The 18,215-nt window shown below is 41.3% G+C and overlaps 1 protein-coding gene across 1 annotated transcript in view; it reads right to left on the reverse strand.

Annotated features, from left to right (window-relative positions):
* rapgef5a (Rap guanine nucleotide exchange factor (GEF) 5a) overlaps positions 1-18,215 on the reverse strand; it is a 45,724-nt gene that overhangs the window by 10,905 nt on the left and 16,604 nt on the right. Inside the window, exons 6-13 of the mRNA XM_083925822.1 lie at positions 15,238-15,319; positions 15,092-15,140; positions 14,884-14,957; positions 11,534-11,716; positions 4,957-5,102; positions 3,746-3,846; positions 368-446; positions 117-261 (exon numbers count right to left, since the gene is read on the reverse strand). Of these exons, the coding sequence (XP_083781948.1) occupies positions 117-261; positions 368-446; positions 3,746-3,846; positions 4,957-5,102; positions 11,534-11,716; positions 14,884-14,957; positions 15,092-15,140; positions 15,238-15,319 (859 nt within the window). The remainder of the gene's footprint in view (positions 1-116; positions 262-367; positions 447-3,745; positions 3,847-4,956; positions 5,103-11,533; positions 11,717-14,883; positions 14,958-15,091; positions 15,141-15,237; positions 15,320-18,215) is intronic.

Raw genomic sequence — 18,215 nt, forward strand, 5'->3', positions numbered from 1 at the left:
TGACGATGAAAGAATGTGTTTTATCGTCTTCAGTGAGGTGAAAGGACACTTGGGGATCAAATTCATTAAATTGTTGAAATACAAGACCCAGACGAGAGGAAAAAATAGTGCCGTACCTTCATGAAGCTCCTGACGTGCTCCTCTTCCTTCAGGAAGTCCTTGTAGAGCCTGCTCCAGTGGGAGACCAGCTGCAGTACCTTACGCTTCCTGAGGAGGGCGTCTTTGCCCTCCTCCTGGCCCCTGCAGCGGGCGCTGCTATAGGTGAGAGTGGTCAAGGAGACAACGAAGAATAGCGCAGATACTGAAAGGATTAGTGTGTGTGTGTGTGTGTGTGCGATAATGTGAGTGTGCATGCCAGTAAGGATATTGTCCCAGCAGAGCCTGACAGAGGTCACTGGTGGACATGAACACCAGGTAGGTCAACAGGAAGTCATCCAGCAGCATTTCTGAAACACAGGAAAACACATAATCAGTCACTTCCAAAAAAAAGAGAATGATCCTTCTAATTTCCCCTTTAATAAGGTGGCCAGACACATGACATGATTAAATTTTACCTTGGTAGTTTTTGGTTTATGTGGAATAATTTAGTTTCTGTTTGCGAAGTAAAAAAATGTAAGAAAAAAAAAATTCAAAGGGGGACTAATAATTTCGTTTTCATGTTAACGTCAGTTTCTGCCACTAGGGGTCTCTCAATCAAAACAATAGTGGACATTTTGGTGACCTGCACTAGACTAGTTCACGATCATGGAAGTATTTAGACATTTTAATGCAGAAAAGTTAAATACTGTATCTTTAACGGAGAAATACTTCAGATTTGAAACCAGGCTTTGAGAAATCACTAAGCAAACATTTCTTTCTCCAGGCTCATATTCACAACAACTTTAAAAGTGTGTGTGTGTGTGGGAGAGAGAGACTCAGCAGGTGTTCAATGGGTAAGAACTGAATATAAACAGCCCTCGTGGCACATGGGTAATGAGCCATTGTTGGTGGTGTGAGGGAGCTGTGATGTGTGTGCATGAGTGTGGTGTCAAACTCTCTCTCTGAGAAAATGTGTGACCCAAATATGGCTGTCGGGCAGAGAGCAAAGAAATCAATTATAGAAGACTGAGCAAAGGCTGCAGCATTAATATTTGATCAATTGCCTTCTCTTTAGAAATAAAAATACAACTTTTCTCAAGAAATATTTTTAGGCAGGTCTGACTAAGCCTATTACTTTTTCAAAACCCTGTTGACTTACTTTCTGTAGAGCTCCATCTTGACCAGCTATCAGTCATTATTCTGCCTTTTATTTCCCTCCCTCATTCTCTCCATCCCGGCCCCCTTCCCCACACCCTAATTTTTCATTTTCTCCTTCTCGGCGGTTACATTTCCTCCTGCTACTACTCCTACGCTCGCCCTCTCTCAGCTCTCTGTGATGATAAATATCCATTTTCATCTTCAACATATGCCCTCTGCGTCTCCCCGCTGGCACGCACAAAGTCACACATATGCAATCATAGACACAGCAGTACACGCACACACACCCAAACACACAGCACCCTGATGAATAACTCATTCAATTCTGACCTTGGGGACTTTATCTCTTGTGAGAGAGAAAGGAAAAAGAGAAAAAATGTGTGTGTGCTGAACTAATCGCAGTAATCTGCTGCTGTGTTTTTTTGTTGTGTGTTTGTAATGTGTACATGGAGGGGTGGTTCGGGTTCTCTCTCTCTCTCTCAGCGTGTTCGAGCCTGTTCAACATGCTGCACAGCTAAGCCCGCTAAAACGGCACACTGATGCTCAGCACCACCCCAGAGGGCCTACACACATATACACACACAGACACACACACACACTGACACACCCCCCCTCATGTTTATTCAGTGCACATAGACCGAAAGATAGACACACAGATAAGGAGACAAAGGCAGACAAACATGCGCATACACTCTTCATCTGCATCCCCGGTTCTGCCTCCTTAGACAATAATATAAAAGTGTGTATTTTCTCTCTTTAGTGACTTAATATCAGCCGGCCCTTCTCCACAAAGACCATCTCAGTTCTCTCACTCTCTCTCTCTCCTACATTCATCTCTCTTCCTCTTTCTTCGTTTGCTTCCTGCAATTCAGTGAGACGGCTCCCTGTGGGCAGCTGGGAACTGGTGGTGCTGAGGAGTTGACACATAAAGACGCCTTGTCTTACAACGGTGCAAACGTGTAAGAGCAGTGTTTTATGAAATACAGGTTGGGACCCAGATGTCTCAGTGTGATAAAAGCATTACTTTACTGTACTTAACTGGGCTCCATGGTGACAAAGTCATCAAGGTCCACTGACTATACAATAAATCAGTCTGAGGTTTTTTTTAATTTTTAACTGTGCAGTAATGATTAACTTACTTTAAAATCTAAACCAACTCACATCACAGTTTCTTTGAAGTGTTTTTGTTTTGCTCTCTCTTTCTTAATTTGCCTCGAGAATTCAGTTGCTGAGGTGAGAGGAAGGTGGTGGGACGGTGCGGGTAATGTGGAGATTTTCTGGCATTTGCTATACTTACATGTTGACTCTTCATTTTGTTCTGAGCGTCTCTCTTTCCTCCTACGGGCACTTGTTTGTTTTGTTTAGTATGCTTCCTTAAGTTTATCATTATATCTTGTTTTGCCCCTTACAACCCCTCCACACACTGCTCACTCATGTACACTTAGCTGTACAGTACACCACTGCCTATTCCGCAGCCATACCCCACACCTTAATAATGCTTAATTGGCACTTTAATTTACTTAATTTGGTTTGATTTAGTATAATACAATATATTTTAGTAAAACGTTTATGGTGTCTGTTCTGTTTGTTGTGGCCTAAGAGCTGCATCAAACAAAACGAGAAGTTGATTAATCAACAAGTCAATTTAAAGAAAATAAATAAAATACAACATTGATTTGACAAAATAATACTGATATTTTACACACTGAACAATTAACTGATTATGTGCAAAGATAGTCAAGAATAATCCAAATGAAAATAGTTGCCGCCCTACTTTCCATGTGGCCCGTGTGCTAACGACACTGCTTTAAAGCAAATGACAAAATGTTTCCCCCGAGGTAACACAGCATAGTTACTGTAACTGCTGCACTGTCAAACAATACAGTAGCTTTAAGGTAAACTTGAGGATTGTGAAGATGGGACAGTTAACAGCCCACTGAAATAGTTTGCAGCTGAAATGCCGACAGCACCCCGAGGGAATCCTTTCACAAACTCATTAGAGCATTTAACCTCTCAAATGTACCTCGCGTTTACAGATTTACAGGCAATGACTTGGCTGAATGAATGCACACACAGACATACACACACCTGGGTGTTATGTGAGGGTTGACTGACTCATGTAACCACACACTAACTCACACACACACACAGACAGTCTAATGGAGTGGAATGGAGTCTGAACCCACTGTGGGGAAAATCAAAGAGACAGACAAAAGTCAGGGTTGAGCTGTGTTGAAACTTGTGTGTGGCACGGAAAATGACATTTCTTGGAATGAAAGGGCGTGGAGTTTGTTTTGAACATACCTTTGGTCAAATAGCTGAGACAAACATCACAACTGCTTGATTTATATGATAAACTGTCTAATTTTCAACTAACATTTATTTTACTGTCATTCTTTCTATGTTTATATCCTTTCGCGATACAGCCACAGTGTGTGTGTATGAATGCGCTCTCACAAGTGTGCTTGCTAAACATGTGTTCACATGTGTGTGCATGGATAAAACTTACCGCTCTCCCTGCTCTCTGGCGCCCCTCTTTGTTCGTCCAAACGCAGGTCACTTAGCAGATGCTCCAAGATCTTGAGCGGTGTCCCCGACACCACCACGTACCTGTAAGACGAAGAGTCGCAACAATCTTCCTCACTAGGGCGCCATGTACGACCTCTTCCATGCCTCCATCCTCCCTGCCTCTCCTCCTCATTTTCCTCCACATTCTCGTCATCGATGTAGCGTAAATGGGGAACATCAAACGTACAGATTTCTGAGCTGCTACAATCTTCATCGTTATCCTCCTCATCTTCATCATCTATGTCCTCCTCTGCCTCTGCAAGCGTAGCTAGTGCGGTGGTCATCCTCATATCTTAACACTTCCGGAAGATCAGCCCTCATCTAAGCTTTGCGTACCCAGGAAGGGTGCTCTCTTGTGGGGTAAACTGCCTTGCCTTCTGCCCCCGTCAGCAAAGAACTCCAGAGATTAAAACTCTCTCTCTGACAGCTCCTACAGCACTCGGAGGGAACTGATTGCTCCTGAGCACTGTCTATACACAGACAGACTCACACCCACTTAACCTGCCAGTCACTGACACTCCCTACATTGTGCCTTAGGTCTTGGCACACACTGGCCTAAAAACAGACAAACATAGGCATTGCACAAAGAAACTGACTTTGAGGACAAGCACTTGTATATACACACACATACAAATAATCCTAATCGCATACACTGATTTGTACAAGGAAGCAAACCAGTCTTGGTGTCATCTGTTGCCCTTTCAGCTGAAAACAAAAAAGCCATTCTCCTTTTCTCTGTGCCAGAAGCCACACACACACACACACACACACACACACACACACACACACACACACACACACACACACACACACACACACACACACACACACACACACACACACACACACACACACACACACACACACACACACACACACACACACACACACACACACACACACACACACACACACACACACACACACACACACACACACACACACACACACACACACACACACACACACACACACACACACACACACACACACACACACACACACACACACACACACACACACACACACACGTACGTTCAAGAGTGTGGTTGTGACTTAAGATCCAAAAATGTGAGGGAGGAGTACTACGATTCTGTTTTTGTTGCTACTGTTGGTTTAGAGGGATCTTATTATGAAGGAGGAGGGACTGACCTCTTGTCGCAGTCGTCCTCTCTGGATCCTCCCCCTGACGATGTGGGTGAGGGCCGGTCCGACGGCGAGGTCACTGATGATGTCACTCTCCGCAACACTAACACATCTCTTCCTCTCTCCTTCAGACAAACCCTCCCCAACGCCTCCTAAGAGAGAAAAAAAGAGAGAAAGACATGACATAAAGTGAGGAAAACTGTTGGAACGAGACTTAAAGGAGTGAAAACATTGACATTTTTCCAACAATCACTGAAAACATATTCAGTCCTCATCCAAGCTCTACATACTAAGGAAAAGAACAGAATACCCATGTGTCCAGTCGAGGCCGTACGATGATTTAGCTGCGCAGGCATATAGGAAGTATTGTTTCTGTGTGTATATAATGTCTGAATATATGTTTGAGTTAATTTACAGTGTCACCATTACATATTCTGTCAACAAAAGCATGGACAAGTTTATTTTTCATCTGTAAAATGTCTAGCTCAATATATCATGTCTTGGTCACAACTTTTAACTAACTAATTTTAAGGGATCTTAAAGGAAAATGTTCTTTGTATAATGTTGTTAAAAACAAATATCAGCCATATCAAATAAATATTGATATTGCCATGGGCCTCCAAAATACAGTATCAATCAGGCTCTAGTGTCCAGACTCTTTCACTTAATATTAAAAAGTTTCTCCAACACATACGCAAATGCACACACACGCACTCACCAGTCCACACATGCAGACACAGACCATGTTGGCAACATCAAAAGGAAGTATTGCATTTCCTGCCTTCAGAAGAAAACTATTGTGTAATAAATTACAATGGGGACAACTAGGAATGTAGGCTGACACTTGAAATGATATCCTGCTCCAAAAATGAACAGCAACTTGATACACCCACACACACTCTGCATTGACAGAGGAACGGAGCTCCAGATGGACACAGGAGCACAATAAGAAACAGCCTGAGGAGAGGAGAGAGGAAGATCAAAGGCACAGAATAGGAGCAGGAGGAGAGATAAAGAAGCGACGTCTCTCCTCCAGCTGCTCGCTGCAGTCTCTGTAGCAACCAGAGGGATTGAGCGGCAATTGCAATTGACACAGAAAGCTTTCTATGCAGGGCTGTCTGTCTGTAAACACACACACAAACTAAAAACATTATGTAAGCCTGCACACAGGTGCGTTAAGTCGTATCTCAACATTTCGATGCCACAATTACATAATCTCACTGTGATGATAGCTTGTTAAAAAATAATCAGCCCCAGCTTGAAAAAAGTCAAAAGGCTCATACAAAGTGCCAACACTACGGTAATCAATAACTGTGATTAAAGATCCGGCATGAATCCCTAAAAGTCACTGATACCTTTGTAACACACAAGTCAATTGACATGCCGGCACACATATATACACTCCCACACACGCCCGCTATCCCTGTGATCGTCTGATGAAAGGAGTTGTCTGATTCTTAGAGACGGCAGGTGAGGTCTGACTTTAACAGACAAAACAATTTGCCCAAAGTTCTGTGTGTGTGTGTGTGTGTGTGTGTGTGTGTGTGTGTGTGTGTGTGTGTGTGTGTGTGTGTGTGTGTGTGTGTGTGTGTGTGTGTGTGTGGACATGTCCTGATGACTCATAGGCTATGATACAGATGTTCAGTGCAATTAGGGCACTGAATCCTCTCCCTCAGGTGTGTTGGTGTGTGACACATTTCCTCCTGAAACCTTCATATAATTTAGTACAATATGATTTAAATGTATTTTTCCTATTACTATTCTGCCAAACCCATGGGGCTCATTCACTTTTATTTAACAAATTCCATATCTTCAGTACTTGAACTAAAGTACTTTGGAATTGGTAGAGCACATTGACACAGATTTACATGATTAAAACTGACGTCCCAAGTCGAGCTTCAGCTCAATGGTAACGGTTTACATTACAGCTTAATGATTATGATGATATAACACTTGCAACTGCAGGACAGATTATTTTTCATTTATTTTGACACCTCATAATAATTTATTGTAGGAGCATTCAGGTAGTTCATAGGTTAAAAAAAAAAATCAATCTCACCCACTACTGCAGAGAATCTGGTTTGATTCCCAGTAGCAGGGCCTCTATCTTTCTATCTTATCTAAAAAAAAAACAACTGGAGGTGTTTAATCACATGACTTGTTTCACAGAACCATGTGAGATGGCCTCATTACAATCTGAATCAATCAGGTGATTGAAAGAACCATCTGTCCATCAAACTTTTGCCTACATCAATCAGGAGAAGAGAGGAAATATCTTTTCCATCAAGAAAAGCATTCTGTGCCGTTCTCTTCTCTCGATTAAGAAAACTTCTCCAGTCCCGATAAAACTGATGCTATTGCAACATCTAAGCTAACCTCTTTAGGAGCCGCCATTGTTGTTTTGAAGAAGCTGTCGCCTCTCATGTTGCCACACTTCTTGATTCACCCTCCCCCTCATCTGCCAGTACCTCCTCACAGGACTCTGATTAGCTGGATGACTTTTAGCCAAAACACAAACGAATTACTTGGAGCCTGAAAAGATGGATTTTTGACCACAAGAATTTGGCTGCAGTGCAAGATAATTTGTTCAACACAACCCAACCTCTTGTTCAGGAGAGATCTTCAGCTTTGGTAATATAACTTAAGAGCTTCTTTTAACTTTCAACTGTTCTTCATAATTAATTGCTCAGTTCTTGTACCCAGCTCTCATAAAACAAAATACTTTTCGAATATTTCACTGTACATGTCATGAATTACATTATAAAAAAAGACTACCAGGTCTTCAAAGTGAACTAACTAGACAGTCCTTTCAAAGAATCATTGCCATTTCACAATGTACCATGGTGAAAATAATTGTCTTCAATGATTAATAACACAGAGATGCCTGCAGATGATAACAAGGTAGTGACAGGTGATGTAAAGAGATATGACAATGCATGCCATTAATTACAGTTTGGGCTGGCACCCAGACCACGCCCAGATGTGATGTTAAGATAACAGGAGTTTTGAAGCCAAGTGGTCTTAAGGGGACATGTCATTAGACCTCATCATGCAGGGTTCAAAGAAGCTTTATCACAAGTCTCCCCCGTTATATCTTCTGACCTTTACTGTCTTTCTACACCATCAATTGTCTGATCAAAGAAAAGTGCAGCATTAATACTGTTAAAAAAGAGAAAATGAGAAAGATTATGTAACTTATTCAAACTACTGTAAAAAAAAAAGAAGAAAATGTTGTGTTTCTGATAAAGTAGCAAACTGTTGATCTTTCCGATAACACACGTATTCTCTTTACACAGATGCCAAGACAAATAACTCTGAGCCAAGGCACTTGAACACTGCGGAGAGGAGGGGGGTCACAAAGTTATGCAACACCGAAAAGAGAGAGAACAAGAAAAAGAAAGCAAGATTAAAGGCATGAGACCGGGACGGAAAGTGAGAGACGTGGGGGAGTGTGGAGTGAGAAATTCAAGTGTTCAAGTGTTCAGTGTGAAAGAAACAGAAAGAAGTTGTTTGAATCAAATAGATTTTCTCCAAAAAGGCCCAATATCCAGCAGCTGGAAAGTCAATTAATTATCTTTGCAAAAAAGAGATTCTTGCAAGAACGGATTAGTTTCTTCAGTCTCAGACAACAATGGTAATATGTGAGGCTTTGGCCTTAATACAAAACAAATACATTAAATTGGCAATTATGTAATACACAGTATAATGCTGGTGGGGTAACAGGTTGGGTATAACATTTCGGGATGTCCAAACCCACTTCCAAATTGCTGTGACTAAACTGGAACAGTTATGCCGAGTACAAATCCAAATAACTGCTTCTGTGAAGTGGGTTCTTGGGACCATCACTTGTTCATGTTAGCTAACTAACAGGTGTGTGTCTCCTTCCTTCCATTTCTTACCATCCCTTCCTTCAATTCAACCATCTGTACTTCCACCTCGTCTCAACCCTTCCCTGCTCACTGTCTACACGATTTCTGTTTCCTCTACTCACTGCGCTGAAGCCAAGCCTCTCTCTTTAGATGGTCAGACGTTATGCTCTGGGGGTTTGAGATTTGGGAATAGAAAATAGTAACCTGCTGACATGCACTTGCTGTGCCCCTCACATGGGCGCACGCACACACTCCCTCCTACACAATATGACGTATTGTACAGAGGAAAGGTGGGCCTCACAGAAAGCCTAAAGGAAGCACTCTCTGTTCCCTTTGTCTTCCTGTGTGTGTGCGTGTGTGTGTGTGTGTGTGTGTGTGTGTGTGTGTGTGTGTGTGTGTGTGTGTGTTCATAGTGACCAAACCATATCTGTGTTGTGATAGCTCCGCCTGATTCCTGGAAATAATGGATAAGAATATGAAAACACAATGCTTTTCAGTCCACGCACGCAAAAGCGCACACAGACACACACACGCATGCACATCAACTATTAGAAAGTAACACAAGCTACAATAAAAGCCTGGTCGAGTGTTTGCATGCAGTGACCTTGTATAATCCCATGTGCAGGTAAACTCTGGCGGCTGAATACGAAAGAGTACGAATGTACTGATCAAGAGTTATATCACTATGGAAACAGCCAATACTGGTTTGTCAGAGCTTGTCTGTCATGGAAAAAGGAGCCTTAAAAAAATGAAAAAAATCACCATGACAACCCAGTAAAAGGAGAGTGATCTTTGTGGTGAATCAAGCTTGTTGATTGGTTTTGGTTTCAGCCACATTTTGCTGCCAGAGTCGGCTAAAATGATAATCAAAGCTGTTACGCATCTTTTTACATTTGTGGTGAATTACTGGAAAGCATCACATCTATGCACACTCTTATGATGATTATACTGTAGGTCAACATGTGCGTCCTACTGTATATACTTAGAGCCTGAAATGGTTTTCGAACATACCTTAGCTGATATATTCCTGCTCTTTACCTCCCCTACCTCTGATGATATAATGGCATATAAGCATTGGTATACGGATGTGATAAACTGACAACTCCTGCAAGCTGGTTCTATTAAAAACAAATATAGATATAGAGGGAAGCTTGAGTTGATGTTAGTTTCTATTTTGTCTGACCTGAGAAATAGCACACTTCCTGATGTTAACTGTAACCACGCAACAGAATGGGCAAGTGTGTGCGGACTGAAGGATCTTTGAAATACATGGGCGTTTTGTCATTAACCTCTTAACATTAATTCATCAACATAGTTCGCAACGTTTCCCTAAAAATAAAACACTGTTTCCTCACAATGTTACATCAATCATTCTAATCTTCTTGTTCCAGGATTCTATGAAGCTATATCATTTCTGTTTTGACCAAAAACACAATGCTATTTGCAGAATTTTGTAAACATTTCCCTGCAGTTCAGCACAATATATATGTTGGGAAACTTCCTGATCTGGACTTTCTAAACCATAATGACTATGCGGTAAATAAAAGTTTAGGTTCACTGATCATCATAACTCTTACTTTAAGGAAAAGTATCATGTAACTTACATTAGTTTTAAAGAACCTGAAATTATACTTTATGAGATGGTAGTCAACCTAAAAGTGGGCAAGCTGCTTTACAAATTAAAAGGTTCAGAGTGTAGTGAGTGAAGAGAAGTCAACTGAAGCTACTTTACTGCTTTAACAACACTATGTAAACATTTGGCTGTGGTTTCATACAGTAGCAATTCTGTTATAAAATAAAATATGTTTCTACTTCTGTAAATAAGGATTGAAAGTAGATCACATATGCACTCTGGGAAATCCCTGAGGCTGGGCTTCGGTCAAGCTCACTAAGCTGATGAGGTATGTGGTAAACTCACAAACACATACATCGTGATATAGGGTGAAATCAGACTGCATTCGTTTCGTTTCCTGCCCTCAGGTGCACTGTAGAGCAGGATTATACAGTACAACGCTTCTCTAACACCCCACTCATTACGTGCACACACTGAAACAGCCTGCCACAGCACCAGCAGTGCATGACCACACACACACACACACACACCTCTTGCTCTAGCCAGCAAACTCACACACGCAAATGAACATAGACACACGGTACTTTACAGACTGTGAAAAGGGTATGAGATCACATTGCACTAAGCCATTATTAACACCCGCATTAGATGAGCTAGAGGACCGGGGGTTATTTAATCTGAAGTGTTATGAGTGAGTGTCTGTATATGGAATGATAACTTTAGTGTGTGTGTGCATGTTAGTGCATAGATGTGTCCTCATGTACTAATATGTACAAAAGTAAGCAGGCGTGCTGTGAAAGTGTGTAAATGTGTGTCTGTCCTTTAGATTGACAGCAACACAAGTCAGGATGGTCCTGATGAGGATTTACTCACATGATCCCTGACCCCGAATCCACAAGTAACTCAGACCTGGAGTGTGAGTGTGAGTGTGAGTGTGCGTTTAAAAGTGACGACAATAATGACAACTTTACCACATGATGACGTCCATTACTCTCTACTCATGCTAACCATATAGCCACAACTCGCCCTGCAGATTACATGGTGAGAGACCAAAGACTTTGCAGAACTCCATCAGTCCTCTGTATATACTGTATATTATTGATGCTTTAAAATGTAAGTGCCATTATAACACTCTACTCACCGCCTGGTTCCTGTCAGGCAGCCGGTAGTTGTGGTTCTGCAGAAGTCGACAGCCGTCCTTGGCCAGCCGCTGAACAGCTTCCAGCCCCAGCCGGCTGGTCAGCTCCTCACGGCCACACACGGTCCCCATTCCTCCACCACCGCTGCTGCCGCCGCCATCCCGCAGTGCACACACCCCACCCAGCTGCAACACAGGTGGCATGAACATGTATCTCAAACCGCAATCCCAAGACATGGTGGGGACAGTCAAAAAGCTATTGTGGGATGGAGGTCAAGAAAGTTCAGTGTTTTTGTCCGCGGGACAATAAAAGCAGTTTGGGCATATTCCTTAATCATGCAATGACAAGTTTTCAGTTGCCTCTTCACGTCCATGTGAGGAGAATTAGATGGAATGATAATCCTGGGTCGTCTCTTATTCTTTCTATTCTATTTCTATAATTCTCTTTATCTGTTGCACTTCTCTCTTTGTCTCAGTCTGACTGCTCTGTGTCAGAGGATCTGGCGGAGAAAGAGTGAGTGTGTGTGATTAGTAGTATAAGTGGGCGGGAGTGTGTGTCTGTGTAGGAAGAGTGGATGCTGGGGGGTGTGTGTGTGTGGTGTCTGTCTGTCTCCTCCCCTCTAAAGTTGGGACTTGTATGTGTTAATCATCCTGGCATCCCAACCGATGTAGATAGAAAGTGTGGAAATGTGAATATCTAACAGTGATGTCTTAAAAAGGGGGAAATATAAACACAAAGCAGCAGACACTAAGAACTAAAGACAGATATAGAAACAGAAAAAGACAAAAAATATATATTTAATTGAAAGAGCTGCAGGACACCGGATTAACTAATGGCTTTGTCCTCAGATAGACCTGACGACTGAAAACATAATAAGTAAGTGTGCGCTCCCTAAGGTGCTACTAGTACGATGGTTATCACAAGTGGCGGTGATGCTGGTCTGTTTATATTCCTTGGAAAAGGGAGAGAGGGGTAATTTATTTATTTTTATTTATTCTCAGAGTTGGTTAACCCTTCCTGTGAGCTCAACTATCCCACGGTGCCATGCTGTAGCAGAGGGTAAAACACACACGCAAGATGATAACATACTCCCACGCTTCATTTTGTTTACAGGGAAAACTCCCCTCTGTGACAACTCTTATCTGCACACACACACACACACACACACACACACACACACACACACACACACACACACACACACACACACACACACACACACACACACACACACACACACACACACACACACACACACACACACACACACACACACACACACACACACACACACACACACACACACACACACACACACACACACACACACACACACACACACACACACACACACACACACACACACACACACACACACACACACACACACACACACACACACACACACCCTTGCTGCTCCCTGTTAACCCATTTTTCAGCTTCCTGTCCTGGACACAGAACACACTGAGATAAACCTGTCTGTGTGTATTGTGTGGCTGTCTCCGTCTATCTCCTTTTCTCTGCCATTGTATCCTTAAGTTTTCCTTTCGTTTACTTGTGTTCGAGCTCTATGACGAGCTAAAGACTTTCAGTAGGCTGATGGATAACTGAAACTAATAGCAGTTGTTGCAGTAGTAAAAGTAGTAGTGGGTGGTTATGTTCCTCCTTCTCGTTACGTCGAAACTCATGTTACCACTACAATCTGTATTTGTTCCCAAACCCCTCAGAAGGATTGCAGGATTAATCTCATGGCCCACGTTCAGCTGGTGAAGCAATTTCCTCAGCCTTCGTGACCAGAGCATCTCACTGATGGTTCATGCTTTTTCTCCTCTCTGGTATCGTTGCATGACTGGTTTATATTTGCTTGTCACTGAGGCATGACATTCACTTGCAAATGTATATACATACCAATATTTATTGGTAATTGACATAAAATTTGTTCTTAACATATCTATGATGGTGATTGTCTTAAAATATGTACAGTAAAACTAGTTTATGTACGTCTGAGAGAGAAAAAGACTGTTTTAGCTTTTTAAACCTGATGAGATCTAAATAAGTTGCAAACACATTTCTATAAATGTGGCTAAAGAAACAACACTTAGTTTCTATAAGTTTCCACTGGACATCAAAACCACAGCAGAGCTGTGAGCTGTAGTGCATCCTGGATTCAATAGAGCGGGATTCAGTGGTCATAAGGTAAAAGGTCATGCAACGATTTCTAGGGTCTAATAAAAATTAAATATTTAAGAAAAATGTAAAAGTAATCTGCAGCACCTCGGACCTCTACATCATTAATAATAGATTGGGTAAAATCACTCTTCAGTTGCACTCCCAATGTGGTAGGTATATGTAACCTGTGACGAGTGGGTCGCAATAAGACGTCTGTTTGTGTTAGGAGCCAAAATCATGTGAAGCACTGACCTTTAGTCCTGTATATGTAATTAAAGGATTCACTTTTTCCTGTTCTCCTCCTGTCTCCTCATCTCTGGTGTAATCAGTTAATGAATAATTGATGGAGGAAAAGTGGTTTCCACTGTATAAAGATGGGACCACAGAGCAAACAGGCCTTTTTCTGCACTGTTTTGACCCCTTTTCTACATTCAGCCACCTCATGAAGTTACAGTACTCACATCCTGCACTCAGTGATCTTTAGAGGAGAGCAAGGTAGTCAAAACAAGCCAGTTATGATCTGTCATTATAGATGTCCCCAGCCGCTATGTTGGAGAGGATTAAGTTCTATTTTAATTGGCCAGTATTGGTTGTATTGAGACCAGTCCTTTGTTATAGCAATCTGGTTACAAGGGCTGTCAAACAGCTTTACTGTGCCCTATTAAAAACACTGAAACCTCTTCCAAATGCACTGTGGCAGCGCATGAACAAATAAATATCATCCAGCTTTGTCCAATTATGATATCATTTACAATGACAGCGTGTGTTTGCCAACACAGGTTAAAGCAATAGGCACTTTAAATGTATTTCAACAACGTCTTAAAAGTGGTACCATCCCTCGAAGTTCCTTGGTTATTATTATTATTATTATTATTATTATTATTATTATTATTATTATACCAAACTATAAGCTTTATTCAATACTTTATTTTCCCAATGCAGAGATATCAGGAGTATTTCTATGCTTAATTGGATTGGCTTAACTCTATTGTAACCCTGCTTTAAACAGAGTGTGCACTATCCAGATTACCCAGTAAAATATAAATACAGGATTGGAAATTAACTGAAGGATCAGGATTGGGGGCAAAATAAAATAATATGATAGCCATTATTTATTAAAAGTATGAGTGTTTTTCTTGTTTGTGTGACTGTGCGTGGGTGCGTGGGTGCGTGCGAGAATTACCGGGCTGCTCTCCTCGCTGGGTGTGCGAGGCTCCTGTTGGCTGGTCTCTGTCGTCTCAGAGTCCTGCTCTGATACTGCAACCAACCACGAGCAAAATCGAGTTATTTATGTCAGATCTTTACACTCAATGCGTAACTTTGTCACTCCATGCTCTCATAATGGAAAACCAAAAAAACCACACACACACTCAAGCTAAATGTATACTTACAAGCTTTGCGAGTCTTTCGGGCGAGAGCAGCCGCCAACTCACTTTGTACCTGTTGGTGAAAAAGATGATCAATTAAAACACACTGTAATAAAGCAGCTATATGATACTGTGTTTACCCATCTTCTGACACAAATGCACACACTGACCGTAGAAGTGAGCCTCTCAAGGGCTTTCATCTGGAGAATCTCACTGCACATGTCCCTGTTCCCTTCAGAGTCCTCCTCTGACCTTCATTAGATACACACACACATAAACACACATAGCTTAAATTCCAATTGGCGTGCATTATTCTGATCAAACACTCGAACACACAGAGAATAAGTTTCATGCAGCGCTTTAGTCCCCTCTGTGCTGCCCCCTGGTAAACCTAGAGAAGAACTACAGTCTACAAATACATCAACTTCTCAGATTGATGTTCTTACCCGTGGACGTTTTTTTCATTAAGTCTATATTCAAATTGATTTAAGTGCATAGCCACGTTTTTTTTTTTTTTCCTTTGTATGAAGAAACCTTCACATTATATTAAAATAAAAAGAGATCCAACAGTGACTTCCTGATGGTTTCTCAGAGATGAAATTGGAACAGAAAGTGAATTGAAAGAAGATTAGGCAGAGATCTATAAGACCTGACAATTGCTGTTTAACCTTGTAGTAAAACAATTTGGATGTAATGCAACATAATTAGAGTTGAAACAATTAGTCAATAAATCAAAATGAAATGTACCATTTACACCATTTATCAATTCTACATAGTCCCAATTTATCAAAATGTGAAGATTTACAGTTTTCTCAAATGTACATAATTTGGCTTCTCATATTGCCACCTACTCCCATTTTCTGACATTTTACAGACTAAATGAAAACATAATCAACGGATCTAGCATTGTCGCCCTAAACCTGATAAACAACAGATGGGTATATTATGTGTGAATATTGCTATATTCACAAAGTGGTATCTGTCTGTTTTTTCAGATTTTCCTTCCCATGTGTCTTTCTAGTTCTTCACTGCTTGCTGTCTTTGTATGGAGCTCTCTGCACCCCCATTCTCTCTCTCATGCGGTTTCATTTAAAATAGCTCCCAGACACACCCTTCTATTGATGTCAGTGAGGCTATGCGTATGTATGTGTGTGTGTGTGTGTGTGGCACTGCGCCATCTGAGTACATTTGTGCAGAATGTACATAGATGTGTAACTCGTCTAGGGGATTTTCTTCCAAGCTTGAGTACATCTGTACATACATTTGTGTATGACTTAATTTGTGTGCGTGTGTGTGTGTGCTGTATAAACAGGTGGCTGTTTTGGGGTAAACTCGCCGCTATTCCCACAGCAATAATACAAGGTTGTAGAGTTTGTCTTCAAAAGTGTCAGACTGCACCCGAGGGCCCCTCATCTAATATGTTCTCTTACGAAACCACTGTTTGGCTTGGCCTTCCACACACTGCCTCCCCCCACAAATACACTACACACACATACTCCAGTGTGCACACACACACAGACTCGCACGCAGACCAATTTGCATACAATTTGGATTTTATCAACATATCCCATTGGCACTAGTAATACTCATGAAGGAAAGAGGATGAAGCACTGTGTGACAGTGTCTGTGTGTGTACACTGTAATCTGATGAGGGAATGATAGATGCAGAGGCCGGGGAGATGTGATAACATGTAGCCCACAGCCTGACACTTCAGCTATCGGCTCTGACACAGACAGAGAGAGAGACGGAGGCAGGTAGACCAACACATGCCTTAAAGGAGTGTGAAAAAAAACATATTTTTACTGTCGCAATAAAAGCAGTTTACTGCTGGCGCTTTCCTTTCAGTACAGCGAGAATGGCTTGCCTCCGTTCTCCTATAAAATACATTTACTGATACTCAAACATCTCACAAAGCAGGGTGATCAAGGGCAAATTATCAATGCAATTAAATATGGGGATTTATACATTTTGTTGTCCATTAGTGGATCTGGAGACATGCAAAATATATTCTCAGTCATCATGCTAAATTCATTCTCATCAGGGCCATTAATTTTTTTTAGCCTACGTTCATTTGACAATTTGGTGACTCACCATGAGCCTGAATTTACCAGAGCTGGAAGAGAGGCACAGCAGGAGGCGAGTCACCAATCATTAAGCAGCACAGAGCAGTATTGATGGAGCAGTAACATGATTGGTGTTTGTAACAGTTCGGGTTTTATTCCACATTAAAAGGCACATACTTTAAGTTGTAGGCATGTTCTGAGATTTTCCAGAATAGATAGTTATTAAAAGTTTACTGATTCTTATTGTGAACAATTTGTCCACCTATTTTTGATACAAATTTCTTAAAGGTCCCATATAATGCCCATTTTCAGGTTAATTTGGGTTCTGGCTAGAACATGAATACATGCTTTAATGTTCAAAAAACTGATTTTTCTCATACTGTCTGACGTTATACCTGTATTCACCCTCCGTCTGAAATGCTCTGGATTAGCGCCTCTCTCTGCTGCGTCATTGCAGCCAGGGAATGACTTTAATGGCACTGTAGCTGCGCTTTCTACCTACAAATAATATTTTTTGTGCATTCACAACTGTACAGAAGTCTTGATGGTTTGTTTAAAATTGCACCGTTTCTGAATACGCGTTGTTTGCCTTTCACTGTGGACTGAGCTTTCTGACACTTTCAGAGTATTTTTAAAGCACCTTGACCTGCTTTATAATAATTAAAAAGGGATTTTTTTAAATAATGTGGTACCTTTAAGCAAGATAAATAGAACTTTCTTTACATACTGCATAAGCACATGTTCTTGGGATCTGAATGCTACTAATTTAAAACAGGATTAAAACTCTTGTGCCACAATGCAGATGGTGGAGGAGCAGAACGTAATCTCTGTCAAAACCATAACTGTTTGCTTCTGCTCTATAGCCAACATGTTTCTTCAGCATTCTGCAGAGTCTGCTTGGCTTTTTGCCCTTTTTGGACCAGAGCACAATGCAAATCAAGCAAGTGTGTTTCCACTGCACAAGCCACAATATATAAGGTGTCATATTTAGCTGCTGGAAATTCTGCACCTCTTGTGGAATAATATGAACAGTATATTTCAAAAGACAGGAAACTGGCTAGCTAATTGTTATTATAATTACTAC

Source organism: Echiichthys vipera, assembly GCF_963691815.1.
Source record: "Echiichthys vipera genome assembly, chromosome: 13".
NCBI lineage: Eukaryota > Metazoa > Chordata > Actinopteri > Perciformes > Trachinidae > Echiichthys > Echiichthys vipera.